The 19773-nt window shown below is 41.3% G+C and overlaps 1 protein-coding gene and 1 long non-coding RNA gene across 4 annotated transcripts in view; one reads left to right on the top strand and one right to left on the bottom strand.

Moving 5' to 3' along the window:
• The window catches only part of srcap (Snf2-related CREBBP activator protein), a 43922-nt gene that overhangs the window by 14971 nt on the left and 9178 nt on the right, over positions 1-19773 (bottom strand). For all 3 annotated transcript variants that reach the window (XM_085466895.1, XM_085466896.1, XM_085466894.1), the window contains 15 exons: positions 17801-17986; positions 17517-17657; positions 15522-15711; positions 13744-13913; positions 9181-9274; positions 8954-9043; positions 8526-8699; positions 8141-8364; positions 7843-8020; positions 7604-7740; positions 2505-2674; positions 967-1296; positions 645-831; positions 382-551; positions 57-208 (listed from right to left, as the gene is read on the bottom strand). In XM_085466895.1, coding sequence (XP_085323021.1) covers positions 57-208; positions 382-551; positions 645-831; positions 967-1296; positions 2505-2674; positions 7604-7740; positions 7843-8020; positions 8141-8364; positions 8526-8699; positions 8954-9043; positions 9181-9274; positions 13744-13913; positions 15522-15711; positions 17517-17657; positions 17801-17986 — 2593 coding nt within the window. The remainder of the gene's footprint in view (positions 1-56; positions 209-381; positions 552-644; positions 832-966; positions 1297-2504; positions 2675-7603; positions 7741-7842; positions 8021-8140; positions 8365-8525; positions 8700-8953; positions 9044-9180; positions 9275-13743; positions 13914-15521; positions 15712-17516; positions 17658-17800; positions 17987-19773) is intronic.
• Positions 18154-19769, top strand: LOC146703608 (uncharacterized). The gene is made up of 2 exons (XR_014922036.1): positions 18154-18653; positions 19505-19769. It is a non-coding gene; the product is annotated as an uncharacterized LOC146703608 (long non-coding RNA).

The following is a 19773-nucleotide window of genomic DNA, read 5'->3' as shown; positions in this document are numbered from 1 at the left end:
AAAAACGTGCAAAATTTATGTTTCACCTTTTTAAGGGTGTTTCATTCCTTGCTTACCCTGCTGAACTACAGGAGCAGGTGCAGGAGCTGAGGTGACTTCAGTGACTGGAGGTGGTTTGGGGGTCTGTGCTGCAGGGGGGACGGAGCAGGTAGGTTTGTTCATCAGGAGAACTGGGCGATTATCACCTTTAGGAGGCGGCTGAAACATTCTGAAAGAGGACACACATAAAATATGGGAACTACTGCACTTAGGACAATAATTATATCATGTAATAAATGTCACAGGTATGGTAACACAGGTAACGTAGAAAACCAAAATACATGTAAATTTGCAAGTATCCAAATCTGCATTTTTCTTTTCTTTCTTTTTTTCCCCCTTTACCTGTTGACTTTCATGCGGACTGGTTTGGGCCTTGGAGGAGGTTCGGGGGACTCCATGATCTCCTGGATTAGTTGGCGACTGGCCCTGTAGCGTGGCAGGAAGACATCTGCCTGGTAACGGGACACGCGGCTCTCCAAACCAACAAGGTCAAACATGGAAACGTCGCAGCGCTGAGAATGCAAAAGCAAGTTAGAATAGATTAAAAATCACGCCATCAGGCTCAACTTTCTGAACAAATGAAAGCTTTTTATTTTCAGGCTTACCTTCAAAGGAGATACCTCCAGGGCGTCATGCACCAGAGAGGCTGTGTGGAAAATAATGGGTTGCATGATGAAGGGAGACTGGATGGGTCGAGGGTCAAAAAGGTTGGGATGATTGCACACTTTGCGAAGCTGCATGAGGATGTTAATCACAGACATGAAGTGACCACTGGCCAGCGTTTCCCTGGTCCTGTAAATCAGATGGTTTAGGGTCAAATTCAATTACATTTTTTTTTCAGTTTCACCTTCTTTTGGTGACTACGTTTCAAAACACAAACTAAATTTACATTAACTTTGAATTCCTCCTGCTGAGTCAGTAACTTACGATGCCTGCGCCATGAAGTCATCGTAGAGGAATCTCTGTCTCTTGGACAGACGGCAGCGCACCACATGCTCATATTTCTTGGGCATCTGCTTCTCCACGTCAGCCTTGATCCTCCTGAGCAGGAACGGCCTCAGCACCTTGTGAAGCCTCTTAACCAGGCCTTCGTTGTACTCCTGACTGCCCTCGATCATTCCCGTCAGCGGGTTGGAGAACCACTCTTTGAACTCGCGGTGGGACTGGAAGACGTGGGGCATGAGGAAATGCATGAGGGACCAGAGCTCCATCAGGCTGTTCTGTAGAGGGGTTCCTGTCAGCAGCAGTCGCCGGTGGCTATGATCAGCACAGACACGAGGAGAGACGTAAATAAAAAAGTCGTATCATTCAAGCTTCAGGTGAGTACGAAGAGGAAAATAAGAGTTTTCAGCTGCTAAAGATATCAAACATGCTTTAACTCATTTTAGCCACATGGGTGCAGCAAGCTGAGAACGCAATCTTCACCCCATAAAGAGTTTATAACATCCATCAAACAAATAACATAACCATTTATTTGGAGTCGTGTTTCTGTCTGCTGGAATAGTCTAAATCATAAAACTCTTTTTAAAACCCAAATATGCCACAGCATTAAAGCCACTGACAGGTGAAGTAAATAACACCACGTCCTGCTGGGAAATCCTGAGGTTCATGTAGAAATATTTTTGCGGTTACACCGTCGGCATGGCTACGCTCATCTCACTGGGGCTGAGTATCAATTTAGATTATAGATTATTTTTAAAAAAGCTTTTAGTGCACAATCCACGCTGAAGTGTGCATCTTGCAGCACATCTTTATTTGCTTTAAAGCTCACAAACCAACATTTTGATGCTGAACATGAGAGGCACTCTCAAACTTCTAACGGATCTTTTTTTTTAATATGCTGTGCAAGTATTTCTCTATTCAGCCGGTACTGTGAAACATCCTCATACTGATGATGTTGTAATCTTGATTTATCATCGGAGCGAATCGCTGCAGCCTGTATAAAGGTGTGCGTTCTCAGAGCGTGCATCTATTCATGTGCACAAGCGCCAGGCTCTTTGGAGCGCCACACAACAGTGAGAAATTACCACCAGCTGGCCCCGGCCACCAGCCAAATGATGACAATCATTTTGAAAAGAACAAACACTTTTAAATGTGAAGATATTTACACACAACTGTGGCCTGTAGATTAACAGTTCAGTGCATTTCAAATACATTCAAAGTCAAATGGTACTGAGTGACTTTGAAAGCATTATAGAGAAAGGAGGATGATTTTCTTCAATAAGAATCAGAAGTTGTACATACAAATATTCATGTTTGCTGTCCATGAGTCTAAATACCCCCAAAATATATCTATAAATCTTTTTTTTTTTTCATTAAAATGCAAAAAAAAGATTTTTATTTTTTTTAAACAAAAAACTACTTTGGAATTTAGTGTAAAAAAATCCAGAGGCCATGCCTCATCCACTGAGCCTCAGGTTTCACTCTCTGATGTGGGCCCATATACACAAACAGTCTCCACTGACCTGTTGAAGTTCAGCAGACTCTGCCAGCGCTGGGACTTGAAGTTCTTGATGTTCTGGGCCTCATCGAGGATCAGATAGCGCCAAGACTTTCGCCTGAAGGCCTGGTGATCCTGCAGCACCAGCTTGTAAGAAGTGATGCAAACGTGGAAAGCATTTGGCTTTGTCCAGCCCTAAGAAGAGAAAGTGTAACAGAGTGGCTTATTATTTTCCAGCACTCAGTTTTTCACTTTATACAGTATCTGTCAAACATGTCAACAGTTGCTGGAAATTAGGAATTCGTCAATGCAAGACAGGAATCATATCGGTGGGAAAAGTTAAACAAATCAATCCATAACTGTATAAAGTTATGGAACTGAAAATACCAGAAGACCCCAGTGTATGATGTCAGGTTTAACACTTGTTGGGAAGCTTTTAGTTCTTTATTTTAAGTTAGCATAACCAGTAGTCGCAAACTTGATTAATACAATCTTTATGTCGCTCTGGCAGGAGGTGCACAGACTCTAAATGACAACAATATGCAGTAACGTCGCTCGTGTTGCAGTTACGGGTGACGTATTGGCATTAACACAGTAACCAGTAAGCATTTTAACTTGTGCCTCGCTGTAGTCTACCCCTAAATATAGGCAAATATAAATAAATACCCCAGTCTTAGTGCTAAAAAGGAAAAGGAAGAAGTGTGAACAAGAAACTAATTGACAAACTGCTGCAGTATCTGCACTCCTGAAATTTAAACAATCACTGAAACATTTGTGTTGTGGCTTGTATCAAAAATGAAGACAAACTGTTGAAGCTGAACTAAAGAATGTAAATAAATTAGGTGGATAAAATAAACAGTCTTAGTTTAGTTCCACGCATCATCTTAACCATTTATCAAACTTGGGGGCCTAAACCTGCTGCAGTAGAGAAAAACCTGAACAGGTCAGCAGTCTATGACAGGACATTTATGCTTACATCCTCATCTACGACCAATTTAGAATCAACAATTAGCATGTCTGTCTTTGGATTTTAGGAGGACCATGTTACTAATGGTCCCACCCTGGATTATTTTACTAATTAAAACCACTCCAGTAAATTTAGATTATTTGACATTTTAATTTATTACATTTTGGTTTTTAAAGTTAGGAATCCCTGAATCTTCTGTTGGATTTCCTCATTAAACTCCTTATTGGATTCTAGTTAGATTTTGGTTGATTTAGAGATTTACTTTATTGTGCTAGGTCAGGGGTAGGCAACTCCAGGCGTCGAGTGCTGGTGTCCTGCAGGTTTTAGATGTGTCCTTGATCCAACACAGCCTATTCAAATGGCTAAATGACCTCCCCAACATATCTTGAAGTTCTCCAGAGGCCTGGTAATGAACTAATCATTTGATTCAGGTCTGTTGACACAGGGTGAAATCTAAAACCTGCAGGACACCAGCACTCGAGGTTTGGAGTTGCCTACCCCTGTGCTAGGTTGTTTTTCATGTTTTGGCTGCTCTGAAACCTGACTGAGGCAAGCATAATGTTGTCCTTCACATAAAAGAGCGATTGCCGAATCTCTTTCTCACAAAGAGAAACCCAGCTTATTAATTTAAGACTGGTATCAGATCAGTGCTCGTATCAGCAGAAACCCCAAACCCCAGATATCCAAACTTAAAAAAAAAAAAAAAAAAAAAAAAATTATATATATATATATATATATATATATATATATATATATATATATATATATATATATATACATACACATACACACACACACATATATATACATATATATATATTTTTTTTGGGGGGGGGGGGGGGTGCAACGATACAGTGCTTTCGGTTCGGTAGGCATATGAATCGAACAATACAAAATTTGTAATTTATTTTATCAACTTTCCTTCTGACGATGCTGTCTGTGTTGAGCGCTCAGTGAATCTGCGTTCGACTACTCCGCCTAGGCTGCACTGTCGAGCGCAGATCCACTGAGCGTTCAACACAGACAGCATCGTCAGAAGGAAGAGCGCAGGGCAAGCTAGCGAGACAGAAGTTAAGCTCTCCTTGCAACATGGCAAATTGAACCTCCCCCACCCTCATTCAGATCTGGCGTTTGGAATTATTTTGGTTTTCATGTGAGGTATGACCCTGAAGGTAAGCGCGTCATGGCCTAAAGTAAAACAGTATGTTGGATGTGCCACGCAATCCTCAATTACATGGGTGGGGACTAGTGTGTTAGCGCAGTTAGCTCGTTAACGTGTTGGCCGTCTAGCCCCATGCACGGGGCGATCAAGGGTAGCTCGTTAATGGAGATTTGCCGTGTTGTGGCGTTAACGACATTTCAACGAGATTAACGCTGACAGCACTAGTGGGAACACAACGAATATGACTGCACATTTACGCCGACATCATCCTAGTGCAAAGACAAGTGGAAGCAGACAAAAAAAAAAAACAAGCATGCTACTAACTTTAGCCGAGTCATTTAGACAGCCGTTAGCACATGATTCTCCTTATGGGGACCTGATATGTTTAATATTGTGGCGAGCTCAGACAAGGAGGAGACGGAGGTGTCGTTTGGTCTTGCTTCCCGTGAGCTAGCCAGGGAGCACAGCCGTTTATTACATCTGCAGAAGAACACTGCCGCTAGCTAACTGCTCATCGCGGCAACCGCACAGCAACAACAACAACACACAGGGCGCCCTCTGACCCCGGAAGGACAAACCGTCGTAGCGAGAGGGCGTCACCCGTTACTATGGCAACATAAACAAAACATAACTGTACAAACAGAACCCGGAACAGCCCTGACCCGCTACAATATGCTGCTGAGAATATAGCCCAGAAGAAGCGTATAGTATAGCTTTTATTTTGGAAAGAGCCATTTCTCTGTAATAAACTCTCTTTTCCAAAGATGAGTGATTCCTCAATCAGATACAGGGCTTGCAAAATCGCCTGCTTGACATCCCGGGGCTAGCGACATTGTAGGAAGGAAAAATATATGTCAATGCTTTTGCATTCTTTCGGAAATGTAGCTGGGTAATTATGTCATTGGCTTCGGTGAGCCACTGTCAATATGTGACATATTGAAATCGCGTTTGAAATTGCGCTTGTTTTTTGCTTTCACTTTGCAATCGCGCGAACTGTGCATAGAGAGCAACAGCACTGATTGGTGAGTGATGATAATTTGCGCACCAATTCCTCTGACATGGTATTATCAATCGTTATCTTACTATGCAAACATGACAAGTGAAATCTCCCGCAGCAAGCTTAAACATATGAGAGGTTGATCGCGCAGAGAATCGCTGACCGTTGTGTGTGTGTGTGTGTGTGTGTGTGTGTGTGTGTGTGTGTGTGTGTGTGTGTGTGTGTGTGTGTGTGTGTGTAAGTAAAAGCAGCAGGATATATATTTTAGTTCTGCTGAGCCAAATAAGACAGGTCAGGGTGAAGAAGTGACAGCCAAAGAAAAGTTTACCACAAAACGGAGAAGTTATGACAAATCAGACTATAAGGCAAAAAGAAAGTGCAGCTTTATGGTTTCATGGACAAAAGAATTTCTGTGGCTTTAATATGACGAGCTATATAACCGGGGATGCACATAAGTGGTCCGCAGGTGCGCATTCGCTGTCACAAAAAAAACAACAAAAAAAAAAACGCGCACAAGATATGAAGTTGCAACGCGTGTTTGCATACATAAGATTTTCTGGAGGAGGACAGACATCTGTTTAGAACTCTTAAAGATGTCAAAGAAGCTCCTTTAAGCAATTACTTTGGTGTTCCTCCACCTCCAAACAAATGTCAGGAGTCCGAACCACAAAAGAAGCACGTATTCTCGGAAAAGTGGTTGCAGGAGGTGAGCTGGCTTCAAACAAATGATGAACGCACAGAGATGTGGTGCGGAATGTGCCGTGAAAATCCCACTCTAGCGGACAAAAACAGTGCTTTTTATATGGACGCAAACGCGCGTTGCAACTTCTTATCTGGTGCGCGTCTTTTATTTTGTCAGCGAATGCGCACATGTTCTGCCGGGTGTGTTGTTGGTTTTCTCTCGATTTCTGAGTCGACAAGCGCCTTTGTTACTGGGACCAGTCATTTTAAGAAAGGCCCCCATTAGAACCCATGAGAAATGCATTATTGCTCAGTCTGCAATATCTTTCCCAGAACAAACACCAATTGCAAATAACATACTAAAAATAAACCTAAAAAAATCTGTTTAGAACAACGTACTATGTTGCAAAGAGTGAACTACCACTGGCAAAATTTAGCAGTCTTTGCAAACGTCAAAAAGCAAATGGCCTCAATCTTGGTTCCACTTGTCTCTTACCCGTGACTTCAGTGGAAATTTCAAATTCAGGATCTGACACAGACTGATTCATGTCCTACACAGTTCTTACAAGTTCATAGAAATTTCTGTTCAATTAGAACCAAGTATTTGAGTTGATGATTGTAATTTTTATACAATGTTGTAATTTGTTTTTCAACAATTTTTTGATTAATGTTTTGTTTCCTTTACAATATTATACTTTAATGTATAATATTGTAAAGGAAACAAAACAGGAAACAAAACATCAATCAAAAAATTGCTCTCTTTTTTATTCAGGCTACTTACATTTATTTTGGGCTACCAAAAACTGAAGAGTCCCAGCCCGAAGAGCTACCAGGGATTTTGAAATTTTGAGAGCCCTGAGATTTTTTTTTTTTTTTTTTTAAATTACTTTTGTTTCAGCAACATTAAATTTAAAAACTGTACTTTTGAGTTAAAAAAAAAAAAAATATATATATATATATATAAATAAATAAAAGCTGGATCAGTGCCTCTGTTTTTCCTGGGATACACACTAATCTACATCACTGTAAATAAGCCACAGTCAAAATTAAGACAGCAGTATGTAAGGAGAAACAAAATTATTAAGAGTAAGTCAAGCAGCAGGCAAACTAAGAACAAACAATTGATAAACAAGACGACTCAGCAGATAAGTAACACGGGGAGTTAAAGACTGACAAGAACAATCTGCAGTATATCACAGATGACAGCAGTAAAGCCAGGAGGGAGAGACTAAAAGTAAATGAGAGCAGACAAAGCAGCACATCACACTCATCTAACAAAGGAAAATGAGCCGCCTGCAGAACCAGCAAACTGAGTACCTGTCTCTTTAACTTTCTCTCCTTTTGACTGCCAAAATACGTAAGGATTTTAAACCCTGGACACCAGCGCTTCAGCTCCATCTCCCAGTTTAACATTACGCTGGTGGGGACGATGATGAGGTGAGGGCCCCAGTTACCTAATAACACCAAATGAAACAGGACAGTGTATTAATCACAAATAACACTCCAACAACCAAAGTTTTGTAACTCTGTACATATAAGAAGCCGCAGTCTGTTACCTTTCTCACAGGCGAGGTGAGCCAGCAGAGCAATAGTCTGGATCGTCTTGCCGAGGCCCATCTCATCAGCCAAAATGCCGTTTAGCTTTTTCTCATACATGGTGACCAACCAGTCGAGACCGATGTGCTGATACTCTCGTAATGTGCCATGAAGCAGAAATGGAATGGGGGTCTTGACCTTAAGTTGTAGAGAAAGTTGAAACAACTGTGACTCAGATCTGCAGAAGAGTTTAATCTACACTTTTCCTCCATCTGATAAAATGACTGAAATATACATTTTTAATATTTAAAGACTGACCTTTGTGGTAGCTAAAGTGTAGCCTTTGGGCTGCAGGCTCTCTGCAGTAGCAGCAATGTGACTGATCTCCTTCTTTGGCCGCGAGCCAGAGGAAGACGGGCTGCTGTCTCCCTCCTTCAGCAAAACCTCCATCCCTTCATCTCCACACTCCTCTTCGTCTTCCTCCTCACTCTCTTCCTCATCCTTCTCGCTCTCCTCATCTTCAGCACTGTCGCCTGGTGAATCTGAGAGGAGAACATTTGAAATGATTAATGAATTAATAATAAATTAAAGCAGCAAAACAAACTTGAAACAGACGTAAGAAGGAAAACATTTTCTGAAAGCTTCTGCTCAGAGTGGAGGGAGATAAACAGTTTATTTTGGGTCTTTATGAGCAGTTTAATACCTGAGGAAGAAGTGTTACTTTCCACATCACTCTCATCTTCTTCAGTCTCCACCTCCTCATCCCCAGACACCTCCGAATCAGAGCTCGCTTTAGAGCCAGAAGCAGACGGGACCTCAAAGTCTGAGGCATACGCTCCTTTGTACTTCTCCAGCAACTCCTCCATGCTCATATCGCCTGGAAGGGAAGTAGAGACACGTCAAGGATCCGGTCTGCAGCCTCTTATTTTAGACCAGGGAGCAGCTAGTAATGAATGAAATTTCATTCATATGTACAGAATTTTAAAAAAGGCAGAAAGAGAGCAGCAATGCAGAGGTGTCATCAAGCTTGCTTTCCTCTTTAAAGAGACAGAAAGCTCTTCAAACACTTCATAAAACCTCAGGTCAATGCAATGAATTAGCACCACTTCCAGTAGAAAATAAAGCCCTCACCCTCTTTGGCTAAATCATCGAGTTCCTCTGCATGATCTACATTTCCTTCCACCTTCTCCTGAGCTGCTATCGTGTCCTCCTCATCCTCAGCTGTGAACACAGAAGAAGAAAAACAAATTCTTGACAATTAAAAATGAACTTGGATAAACAAAAAATGAGCAGAAAAAAAAAATCCAGTAAACGGTCTCATTCTGTTTTTATGGAGGTTATATTGGGAGCAATCTCACCATCCTCTTCGTTGGCAGTGAATTCCCCGTCTTCTTCCTCCCCCGCCTCTGATGAAGACGTTTCATCAGAGCATTCTTCGTCCGAGCCCTGGTCCTGCGTAACACCGTGATTCAGTGATACATGAAATCTGTGGTCAGTATTAAAAACATGTGCTTTTCTTCAGCTTTTGCACATTATCAGCTAACCTCGTTTTAACAGAGGTGTCAGCGTGTTTACTCAGGTATAATCATCCCATAATTAGACTTGTATGAGTTATAAAAACAAATAATAAAGCTCAATAAGTCCTCAGTGAGATGACAGCATCTGGAATTAATTTGAAGTGAAAATGAAGATGAATAATTATACAACACATTACTGTTAAATCAAATGCACAGCTACAGCTCACCAGCTTGTTTATGTGGGTGATAATGTCAGTGTTTACCAACTGTTTCGAATCTTTCTTAAATGAATTCAATCATTTAATTCACGTTTCCTTTCTGAAAATACTGAACTGGCCAAGCAGTTTGTGACACGTAAGAGAGCAATATGATCAGCTGCTCTCCTACAAATATTCCAAGTCCAAAGTCTCAGACTGCAGCAGGTAACCGTAGTCCTTGAACCTCCTCTCCACCTACTGCGGGTACTCAGCGGAGCAGGAGGAAGACTATTGCTGGCAGCTGTAGTCCAAGAAAGTGGAGTTTAAGGATGTCCGGAAAAACGGGACAGGAACTTTCAAAATAAAACAGAGAAGGCTGTCCACCTGCATTAATCACCCACGTGAGAAACACTGAATCTCAACTGTTACTTTTTTATTTTTATTTAATGACTCTTTAGATCCAACAATGGGATGCAGCTCAAAATAAAAGTGGCAGGTCTTTAAACAACAGCAGAAACTCAGGTGCTATACTTTGACTCAGCTCACTTTTTACGTGGTCCATAATTTCAGCTGTTTGTGGAGGAAAAGTTTCCAAACTGCCTGAATTTGTACCAACACTGAATCAAATTAACTTACAGTATGCTTAAGATTCAGTGTCATTTTTACATAAAGAGAAGATCATCATAGTAGATCATTATTCTCGGTCCATCATTAGCTACTCACAAGTTTGCTTGGAAACCATGGAAACTTCTTAAAACGTTTGTCTTTTTCAAATCAGTCTAGTTGTTTAGTAGTTGTCTGTATATCCACTAACAGATTAAAAACTGGAACTATTAATAGCTCATTTTTACTCAAATGTGAACAAAACATATACAAAGTAGAGATGGCACGATACCACTTTATGTCCGATATCATACATTTGGATATCTGCCGATACCGATATGAATCCGATATAGCGTATTTTGTAATCAATAAGACAGTTTTTTTTATAAATATCTTGCTACATTTTGTATAAGTTCATACTCAAGTTTTAAAAAACAAAACACTAAAGCTATTCTGTTATACTTGTATGCAAAAAATACACTGCACCCAAAATAATTTATAGTTCAGCAAAACTGATCAATCTAATAAACTTAAACCTCCACCATCATCCCTATTCTGGTATCTTAAAGAGCACTTAGCAGAAATATTAAACAACCTAACAAATAGGGTTGCCAACTCCCAGCAAAAATATTAGGGAACCACCCCCCACCTCACAATGCTTAATCAACTTTAATTTAATGCACGTGTAAAAACAAATGCACAGAAATCAATTATTTTTCTACAATAATTAAATAGATTGAACATCTTTCTTCAACAGAATTGCAGACTGCACAGATGGTACCTTCCCAAAGGAAAAAGTACTATAGCTTACTAGGGTGTACAGTGGGGCAAAAAAGTATTTAGTCAGCCACCGATTGTGCAAGTTCCCCCACCTAAAATGATGACAGAGGTCAGTAATTTGCACCAGAGGTACACTTCAACTGTGAGAGACAGAATGTGAAAAAAAAAAAAAAAATCCATGAATCCACATGGTAGGATTTGTAAAGAATTTATTCGTAAATTAGGGTGGAAAATAAGTATTTGGTCAATAACAAAAATACAACTCAATACTTTGTAACATAACCTTTGTTGGCAATAACAGAGGTCAAACGTTTACTATAGGTCTTTACCAGGTTTGCACACACAGTAGCTGGTATTTTGGCCCATTCCTCCATGCAGATCTTCTCGAGAGCAGTGATGTTTTGGGGCTGTCGCCGAGCAACACGGACCTTCAACTCCCGCCACAGATTTTCTATGGGTTGAGGTCTGGAGACTGGCTAGGCCACTCCAGGACTTTCAAATGCTTCTTACGGAGCCACTCCTTTGTTGCCCGGGCGGTGTGTTTTGGATCATTGTCATGTTGGAAGACCCAGCCTCGTTTCATCTTCAAAGTTCTCACTGATGGAAGGAGGTTTTGGCTCAGAATCTCACGATACATGGCCCCATTCATTCTGTCCTTAACACGGATCAGTCGTCCTGTCCCCTTGGCAGAAAAACAGCCCCATAGCATGATGTTTCCACCCCCATGCTTCACAGTAGGTATGGTGTTCTTGGGATGCAACTCAGTATTCTTCTTCCTCCAAACACGACAAGTTGAGTTTATACCAAAAAGTTCTACTTTGGTTTCATCTGACCACATGACATTCTCCCAATCCTCTGCTGTATCATCCATGTGCTCTCTGGCAAACTTCAGACGGGCCTGGACATGCACTGGCTTCAGCAGCGGAACACGTCTGGCACTGCGGGATTTGATTCCCTGCCGTTGTAGTGTGTTACTGATGGTGACCTTTGTTACTTTGGTCCCAGCTCTCTGCAGGTCATTCACCAGGTCCCCCCGTGTGGTTCTGGGATCTTTGCTCACCGTTCTCATGATCATTTTGACCCCACGGGATGAGATCTTGCGTGGAGCTCCAGATCGAGGGAGATTATCAGTGGTCTTGTATGTCTTCCATTTTCTGATGATTGCTCCCACAGTTGATTTTTTCACACCAAGCTGCTTGTCTATTGTAGATTCACTCTTCCCAGTCTGGTGCAGGTCTACAATACTTTTCCTGGTGTCCTTCGAAAGCTCTTTGGTCTTGGCCATGGCGGAGTTTGGAGTTATACAGATACAGATGATACAGATGATGAGTTCGAACAGGTGCCATTCATACAGGTAACGAGTGGGGGACAGAAAAGCTTCTTACAGAAGACGTTACAGGTCTGTGAGAGCCAGAGATTTTCCTTGTTTGAGGTGACCAAATACTTATTTTCCACCCTAATTTACGAATAAATTCTTTACAAATCCTACCATGTGGATTCATGGATTTTTTTTTCACATTCTGTCTCTCACAGTTGAAGTGTACCTCTGGTGCAAATTACTGACCTCTGTCATCATTTTAAGTGGGGGAACTTGCACAATCGGTGGCTGACTAAATACTTTTTTGCCCCACTGTATATTAGACTTAACAGTTACTATATACAATAATGGATTTCTATACATTTAATCAGATGACCACTTTGGTTGTAAGATTCAGATAATTATTTATTAAAAGTTAGTCATTTTAAATGAAATAACAAACAAAAGTATTTTTGTGCCCACCCTTTCCCTGTTAATGCCCTACCTGGCCCCCTAGCAAAACTTTGCTAGATCCGCCCCTGCAAAGTTACCAGCTGTCAGCTACGTAGAAAAGGATCCTGGTGTTATTTGTCTCTCAGAAACAGTTCATAACTTCCCTTCAACTCATTCACATAAAAGGTAATCCTGTTTGTCCATCACTGTTCAGCTGATGATTCAGTAAGAACATCTCCTGGATTAATTTTTATGTTTCCCTCTCACCACATATCCAAACGGTGGGCGATAAACAAACAAGAGAGACGGGACTTGCGACAGAAAAGCCAACCAGCTGATCATTGATCAGTTTCATGATTGAAGTAGCAACAGGGGAGGGAGGGGGAGAGAATGAGAGAAGAGGCAGCTGTGCAGCAAAGACAGAATAACTCCAGCTTTGTGCCCTTTTTTTTTTCCCCCATTGTAGCTGAAGTAATGGACAAATTGCTTCCTTTTCGCCTCAATATGGAACTCCGATGGTCAGTCCAGCTATGGCTCAATATATCAGTTGTTAAGCTTAACATGGAAATACTATGCAAACATTCAGAGATGCACTTACACACTTGCTTTACTTCTCTGGGATAGTTTTCTCTGAGATGAAATGCCGCGGTTTGGAAGCATGTAGCGAGGCTCCACATGCTCCACCAGACCACCGACAGGTCTCGCAGACAACAGCCGCTCTATCACGTGACACATACTGATACGATGCACTGAGCTGGGTTATGCCAAGTAGCGCATTTTGTGAGGTGATTTTGTGATACTTCGGATTGGATCACATGTTTTATTTCTCTCCGATATCCGATCCAGTAATTTAGGTCAGTATCGGACCAATACGTAATATCGGATCGGTCCATCTCTAATACAAAGTAGCTCAAGTTGTAGGCTGTTCAACTTTTCAGATATAAATATTTAAACCACAAATTTAGATAACCAAGTTAAATTGAGGACATCTGTGAAGTTGGTCTGTTTCTGGATGGTTGCAGTACTTTTGTTCTTTTCAGAAAACAATCACTGCCCTCTGGTTTGTGGACCTACCTGAGGCAGATTGAGGCTGCTGAGCAGCTGGTCCAGTGGCAGCATGCCCTCTTCCTTCAGCAGTTCAATCTCCCTCCGGTGGCTCTCAGCATCATTGCCCTCCTGCTGCTCCTCCACCTCTATGGTCTCTTCATCATCCTCCTCTTCACAGGGAGGTTCAAAGTCTCTGTCTGCATGAAAACAAAGGGTTTGGTATTGGAAAAAGACTTTATTCTGAAGAACACAGTTAGACAAACTGCAAAGTCAAAAAGAGAAAAAAAAAAACACCATCTCAAACATACACACTGAAAAAGACTGAATTTCCTCTCATATACGCTTAAATATACTTTTTAAAAGAAGTTTTTATGGATTATTTGCATTTTACAGATGGTCTGTGAGGATAGTTGATGAATGGGAACCACGCAGTCCAAGCATTTTGCAAACTGAAACAAGGATTTTACTTTTTTTTTTTTTTTTTTTTAAAACCCTCAAGCAAATATATTTCATACAGGAATACTTGTTTTCAGTGGCTTTATTTGTGTATCATACCCACTTATACAGTTTCCTCTGCTTTGAAGCTTCTGCAGCAGTAAATATTGCTACTCTCAGCCTGTTAGTCATGCAAAACATCACAACAGATGTTTAACTAATCTAAATACAAGTCTGCAGAAAATACTTTCAGTATTATAAATCCAAAAAACAGAAGTTTGATTTAGACTAAATTTGAACAGAGGCATAAATGTGTCAAATGGTTTTTAAAAAAAAAATAAAATAAAATAATATGCAGCCATTTGAACTTTTTTTTTTTAAACATAAAAATGATTGACAGCATTTTATATACATTAGATATCTTTCAGATTATCTGTCACAGATAAAAGAAACAGCAAAAGTATGATAAGCACACACTGTTTGAAATATAACATGTTATTTTAGTTTCTAGAATAGGCTGATGTAAATCCATGTCTTGATTAAGAGCAGCAGTTTGTTGTGTCTGGTGGGGGGGTTTTGTTGTTGCTCTATTCCTTCCTACCTACCTACCTACCTACCTACCTACCTACCTTTTTTTTCTCTTTCTTAACTAAAGACTTATTGGTTTGTGTCTCCTATTTTGATTTTAACACACAAAAGCCACAGCTGGAGCTACTGCAAGGCTTCAGCTACAGGCAGAAGGAAAATTTAAGTTTTGGTCTCAGTGCTGTGAGCTTCTTCACAGCTAAGCAGACTGTGTTCGCACTTTAGCACCAACAAACCCGTATTTGGTAATGAAATGAAGGTGGGATCAGAACCACTGCTACGTCTGTTCCTCCTCTGACTGAAACACAGCTTCAGATTAAGCTGCTCACCTCAGTGCTTCAGGAATAAGCTGCCAACGGTAATACTGGCGGCAGACAAGTCTGACAGGTTTGATGGGTCTCAAGTCTGACGGTTGCCAAAGAGCATTAGGTACAGCGCTCTGGATGTGGTCCACCCCCCCAAAAAAAATAAAAATGTGTAACTGCTGTGACAAATGTTTGACTTCTCATCATGTTAAACCAAGCCGAGGTGCATCAGCCAGAGAGGGCTCGCAGAAAATGCGGTTTAATCTTACAAAGATGTAGCGACCTTGACGGTGAAGAACGCCTTTTGTTCCTATGAAACAGTTTACCTCTGAACGCTTGAGAAGATTCGCTCACTGGTGTGTAGCTATGACAACGTCCCAGTCTGAACCAGTGAATCAGCTCTGAAAGCTGTCTGCGACATGGTGGCAGTGAGCACTAACGATAAGAAGAAGGTTTTCTTTAAAAGGGAAAACTTCTCACCATCCTCCTCGACAGGATTAGGCAGGGATTTCTGTGGAGACACGACGGTCTCAGCAGGCCTGATGGGTGCCAAGGACTTGCTCAGGAGGTCCGAGTATTTCTCCGTCTGGCCAACAATGAAGTCCAGCTGAAGGTCCAACGCCTTCTTCCGCTTCTCCTCTAGCCTGGACTGCTGCTTGTACTGTACCACCTTCAGGTTCAACAAATAAGACAGCGTGTGAGAACAGCTGGGAATTTCACATGATTTTTAAAAAGTAAACAAAAAAACCCCACATAAGCAGAAAAGTTGCGATGCTGGGTAAAACGGCATAAAATCTCAAATGGGTCTCGTATTTTAATTGAGTTTACAATATAAAAAGTTCAATTCAAGGTTTCAAGCTGCATGTTTTAACATCAAGAAGAGCCGTGTAGTCGGATTACTCTGGGTGAAATTCAACCGAAATTCTTGATGACTTAGATTTACATACTGTATTTAGTTCAAAAATAACAAAAACTTTTTTTTTTTTTTTTTTTTTTAAAGGGCAATTATGAGCTCTGTGGGGGTCTTTTTGTTTGTTTGTTGGTTTTTAAAAACCAACAAACAAACAAACAAACAATTAGACCATTAAAATAATGTCAGCAACACACATTAAAGTTTTTTGTGTGTGTGTGTGTGTTTTTAAATTAGAAAAACAACACTGAAAAAAAAATTTAATACTAAAGAAAACACGCACTAGATCAGTTCACAACTAACAAGGTTGAACATCCCAGAAAAAGATGGAAGATTCACAAGAGTTTATTCCAAGTGTTTGCAAACTACATCTTACTTTACAAAAAGATGCATCTACTATAAATTAAAGCTTTGCTTATTTTAGCAAAAAATACCAAAACACATTCTGCATTTTTACAACGACAATAGCTCAGCAGGAAAAAGGATCCAGGTGCTGAACTGACCCAAGCGCACCAGTGAAAATATTAAGCTTGTTCTGAACCAAAGAAAATATGACACGGGACGAGCAGAGCGGCTGAAATCATGAGATAGCGAGCATAGATTAGAAAACCCGTTGGTTTTCCCCTACTGAGGTAATTGATATCCTCCAAAGGTTCCCAGAGTGTTGTTAAAAGAAGAGCCCAATAAAAACTAATCACTTCGTGTGCCATTTTCTATCGTATATGTTTGTTCTGAAGTTTTATTTTCAGTTTCAGCCAGCTTTCAGAGCGAGTTTTGCTCATATGAAAGGGTTCACTTTCAGTTTAATTTAAATTATTTTGGGTTTTTTTTTTTTTGGTTTTTTTTTTAAAATGTGTGTCCAAACTGTCCAGTGTTTTTTTTGTTTTGTTTATTATTTACACTTATTCTTCATTTTATTACTAAGTTAAGTTACTGTGTTGCGTCGTGTTGTATGTAGTGCCAACGTTTTATTGGAGACACAGATGAGCATTTTGCAATTTAGTATAATGTGTGAAAGTTTACATTTCTTCAGTACTGAAAAACAGAAATTAGGCTGTCTTGTCAGGGGCCATTTTTTTGGAGGGGGGCAGCCGACAGCACTGTACACAATGGTAGCTGGGTGTGTAGCAGGCAAACAAAAAAAATACCGAAAATAGAGGTGTTTGATGGTAAATTGGCGTCAAAGCACGCTGAGAGATAGAGCTGTGCAAGAGGTGCAATTTTATCGTGGTGGAAGCAAAACAGCAAAACTAAGAGGGAATTTATTCATTACGATGTTTTTCAAAAGTGTAGTTTTGGTCTTTTGCTGCTGGTTCAGTGAATTTTGGTAGGAGAGTGACGAAACCTGCAGTTTCAGAATCTGTGCGCCAAAGCCTCCTGATCCCCACCTCGTTTTAGTTTTTATTCAGCTACAGCCTTGAACATTACACTGCCACGTTTTTGGAAGCAGGACTGCACTTCATGTGAAAAGTGGATGTTATTTCTGTCATAAACCCGAACAAACACGGGCGCTGAACAGAGAAGCAGAATGTTCTGTTTGCTTGGTTTCAGGGAATCATCTGTACCTTCTCTACACTGCTCCAAAAAGCCCGGACTTCCTTTGCGATAGAAGAGGCGACTCGTCTGATTTTAGCATGCTCGTCCCGCTTTGCTTTTTCTTCCTTTTGCCTCAGCTCCTCATGGTGCCGCATCACCATCCGCACCACCTAACAACAAATCAACAGAACACATTTAGAACATATACAACATCCACCATCAAAAATACAGGAGCGCACTTTTCACCCCTGTTCTTAGCATCATGAATGTGTGAAACTTCAAGCAAACCTCTGTGATGATTTGCACGTCCTACCTTTCTGGCCACGCCTCTCTTCCACCGCCTCTCTTGAGCAAAGTCAGCCGAGAGCCACTGCATCTCCTCACACAGGTAATCCCAGTGAACCTTTGGCCGCGGTGGCTCCGTCAGGCGGGTGAGTCGCTTCATTGACCAGAAGCCCTCTCGCTTCAGTGCCTGTGTTCGATGCTCGATGTCAGCTTCCTGCAGCACAAAGTGAAGAACAAAAAGTCAGTAAACTCCTGGCTCTGAAACAGTAAGGTGGGGGTTAGCTGATTCAGAAATGCCAAATACTGATCTCCTGCTACACTGCATCGTCAAAGGTGCTTTCAAACTGGAGGAACCTTTTCCTAGTTCTTCCGACTCTTACGGTGTGTTCACACCGAACGCGATGGACGCGAATAGAGCGTCAGGTTTACATGTAAAGTCAATGGAAAGGCGCGATGACGCGCGATTGCGGGTCCCGCGAAAATTCGGAAGCAGATTTGCGTCGCGAAAACGCCAAAACGCGTGAAACGCGCGTCAGTGTAGCGCGTCTGGCGCGTTTGACGCGCGAATAAAACCACGCGCGTGAGTTTTTGTGTTGCATTTTGTGCATACGCGCGTTTCGCGTCTACCGCTCGAGTTGGAAAAATCTGAACTCCAGCGTCAAATCGCGCCGCGACAACCAATCAGGAGCCTGGTGACGTGGCTGTTACCTAGGTCAAAGGGGCAGATCCAGCCAAAGCCTTTCATACTTCAATGGAGGGGAAGGCTAATCAATGCGGTAGCAAACAACTCGGAGCTGTACAACACCAGCTGCTTTCAGTACCAAGACAGGAATAAAAGGACCGAGCTTGGAGGAAGATATGTAAAGAGATCGGGCAACCTGGTAAGTTCATTCATTTCTCTTTTGAAAGTTTTCACTGACCCGGGGAAGCCGCACAAAAGCTAGCAAGCCACCGCTATTTTCCCACTGACGTACAAATACCGTTCTGCTTTTATGCATGTTGTCATTTAGTAATATATTTTATTGTTTATTAATAAACAGCACACAGTGGTCCCGCTGTTCATCCGTCACTGCTTTGCTTTTTCGCTGATTTTTTATTGCACAGTACAGCATTGCATTCTGCAGCCTGATTGACAAATCTCCTCCATGTCGTGTCTCCTGCGCTTGCCAAATTTATCACGTTTGGTTTTGATAACCATCGCGTCCAATAGAAAAAACAGCACAAAAACACCCATAACTATGAGCCTCATTCGGAAATAGACACCTGCACCGTGAGGGAAAAAGGCGCACGAAAGTGGCGGGCAGATGAAGACAAACCGCGGCATAATAATACTTTTACGTTTTGCAATCTACAAAGGTTTGCACATTGAGAATCAATTGTGAGAACTGTGACCAGGGGCTAGTTATTCTGAGAACCCCTGCAATAAATGAGGGACCACTGTCTACTCTACGATTATTATATCCAACCTGTTAACATTTAATACTGTATTGATAGAACCAACTGATTCTGCAGCAGAGCATCCCCAGTCCCTGAGCTCCTGCTGCTGCACCCACAGATATGTACAGCAAGCACTGATACCTTTTTAGTCGGTGGGATTCCCTTGTGATCACCTTTACTAAATATCTACAACCAATCTGATTATATCCTGTTATTGGTTTTTTTTTTTTTCAATGTTGAAATTAAAATCTAGTAGCAGCCTTCTCATTTCTTTGTGTTTTGTGCTGTTTTACAGGCCCACAGAGGAGGACGGCTCCGAGGCAGATGAGGGACGGGTCCCAGGACGGTCCATCGGCGGTGGAGCTGGCCATCCTGGAGTCCCTGAAGAGGCCACACCAGTCTCCAATGGAGCATTTCCTCCTCAGCCTTGTTCCTGCTCTGGAGAGCAGCTGGTCCTTTTTATTCCTGTCTCTCTGTAAATACTTATATTTTATATATTTATGTTTAATGTTTTTCTGTTTGAGAATTTTAATATTATTTCAAATAAATGTTTATAATGACTAA

The sequence above is a fragment of the Copadichromis virginalis genome, linkage group LG8 (genome assembly GCF_057382275.1).
Source record: "Copadichromis virginalis isolate Kocher_CV1m ecotype Utaka linkage group LG8, C_Virginalis_male_GT1.1, whole genome shotgun sequence".
Taxonomy (NCBI): domain Eukaryota; kingdom Metazoa; phylum Chordata; class Actinopteri; order Cichliformes; family Cichlidae; genus Copadichromis; species Copadichromis virginalis.
This window is presented reverse-complemented; position numbering and strand designations above follow the sequence as displayed.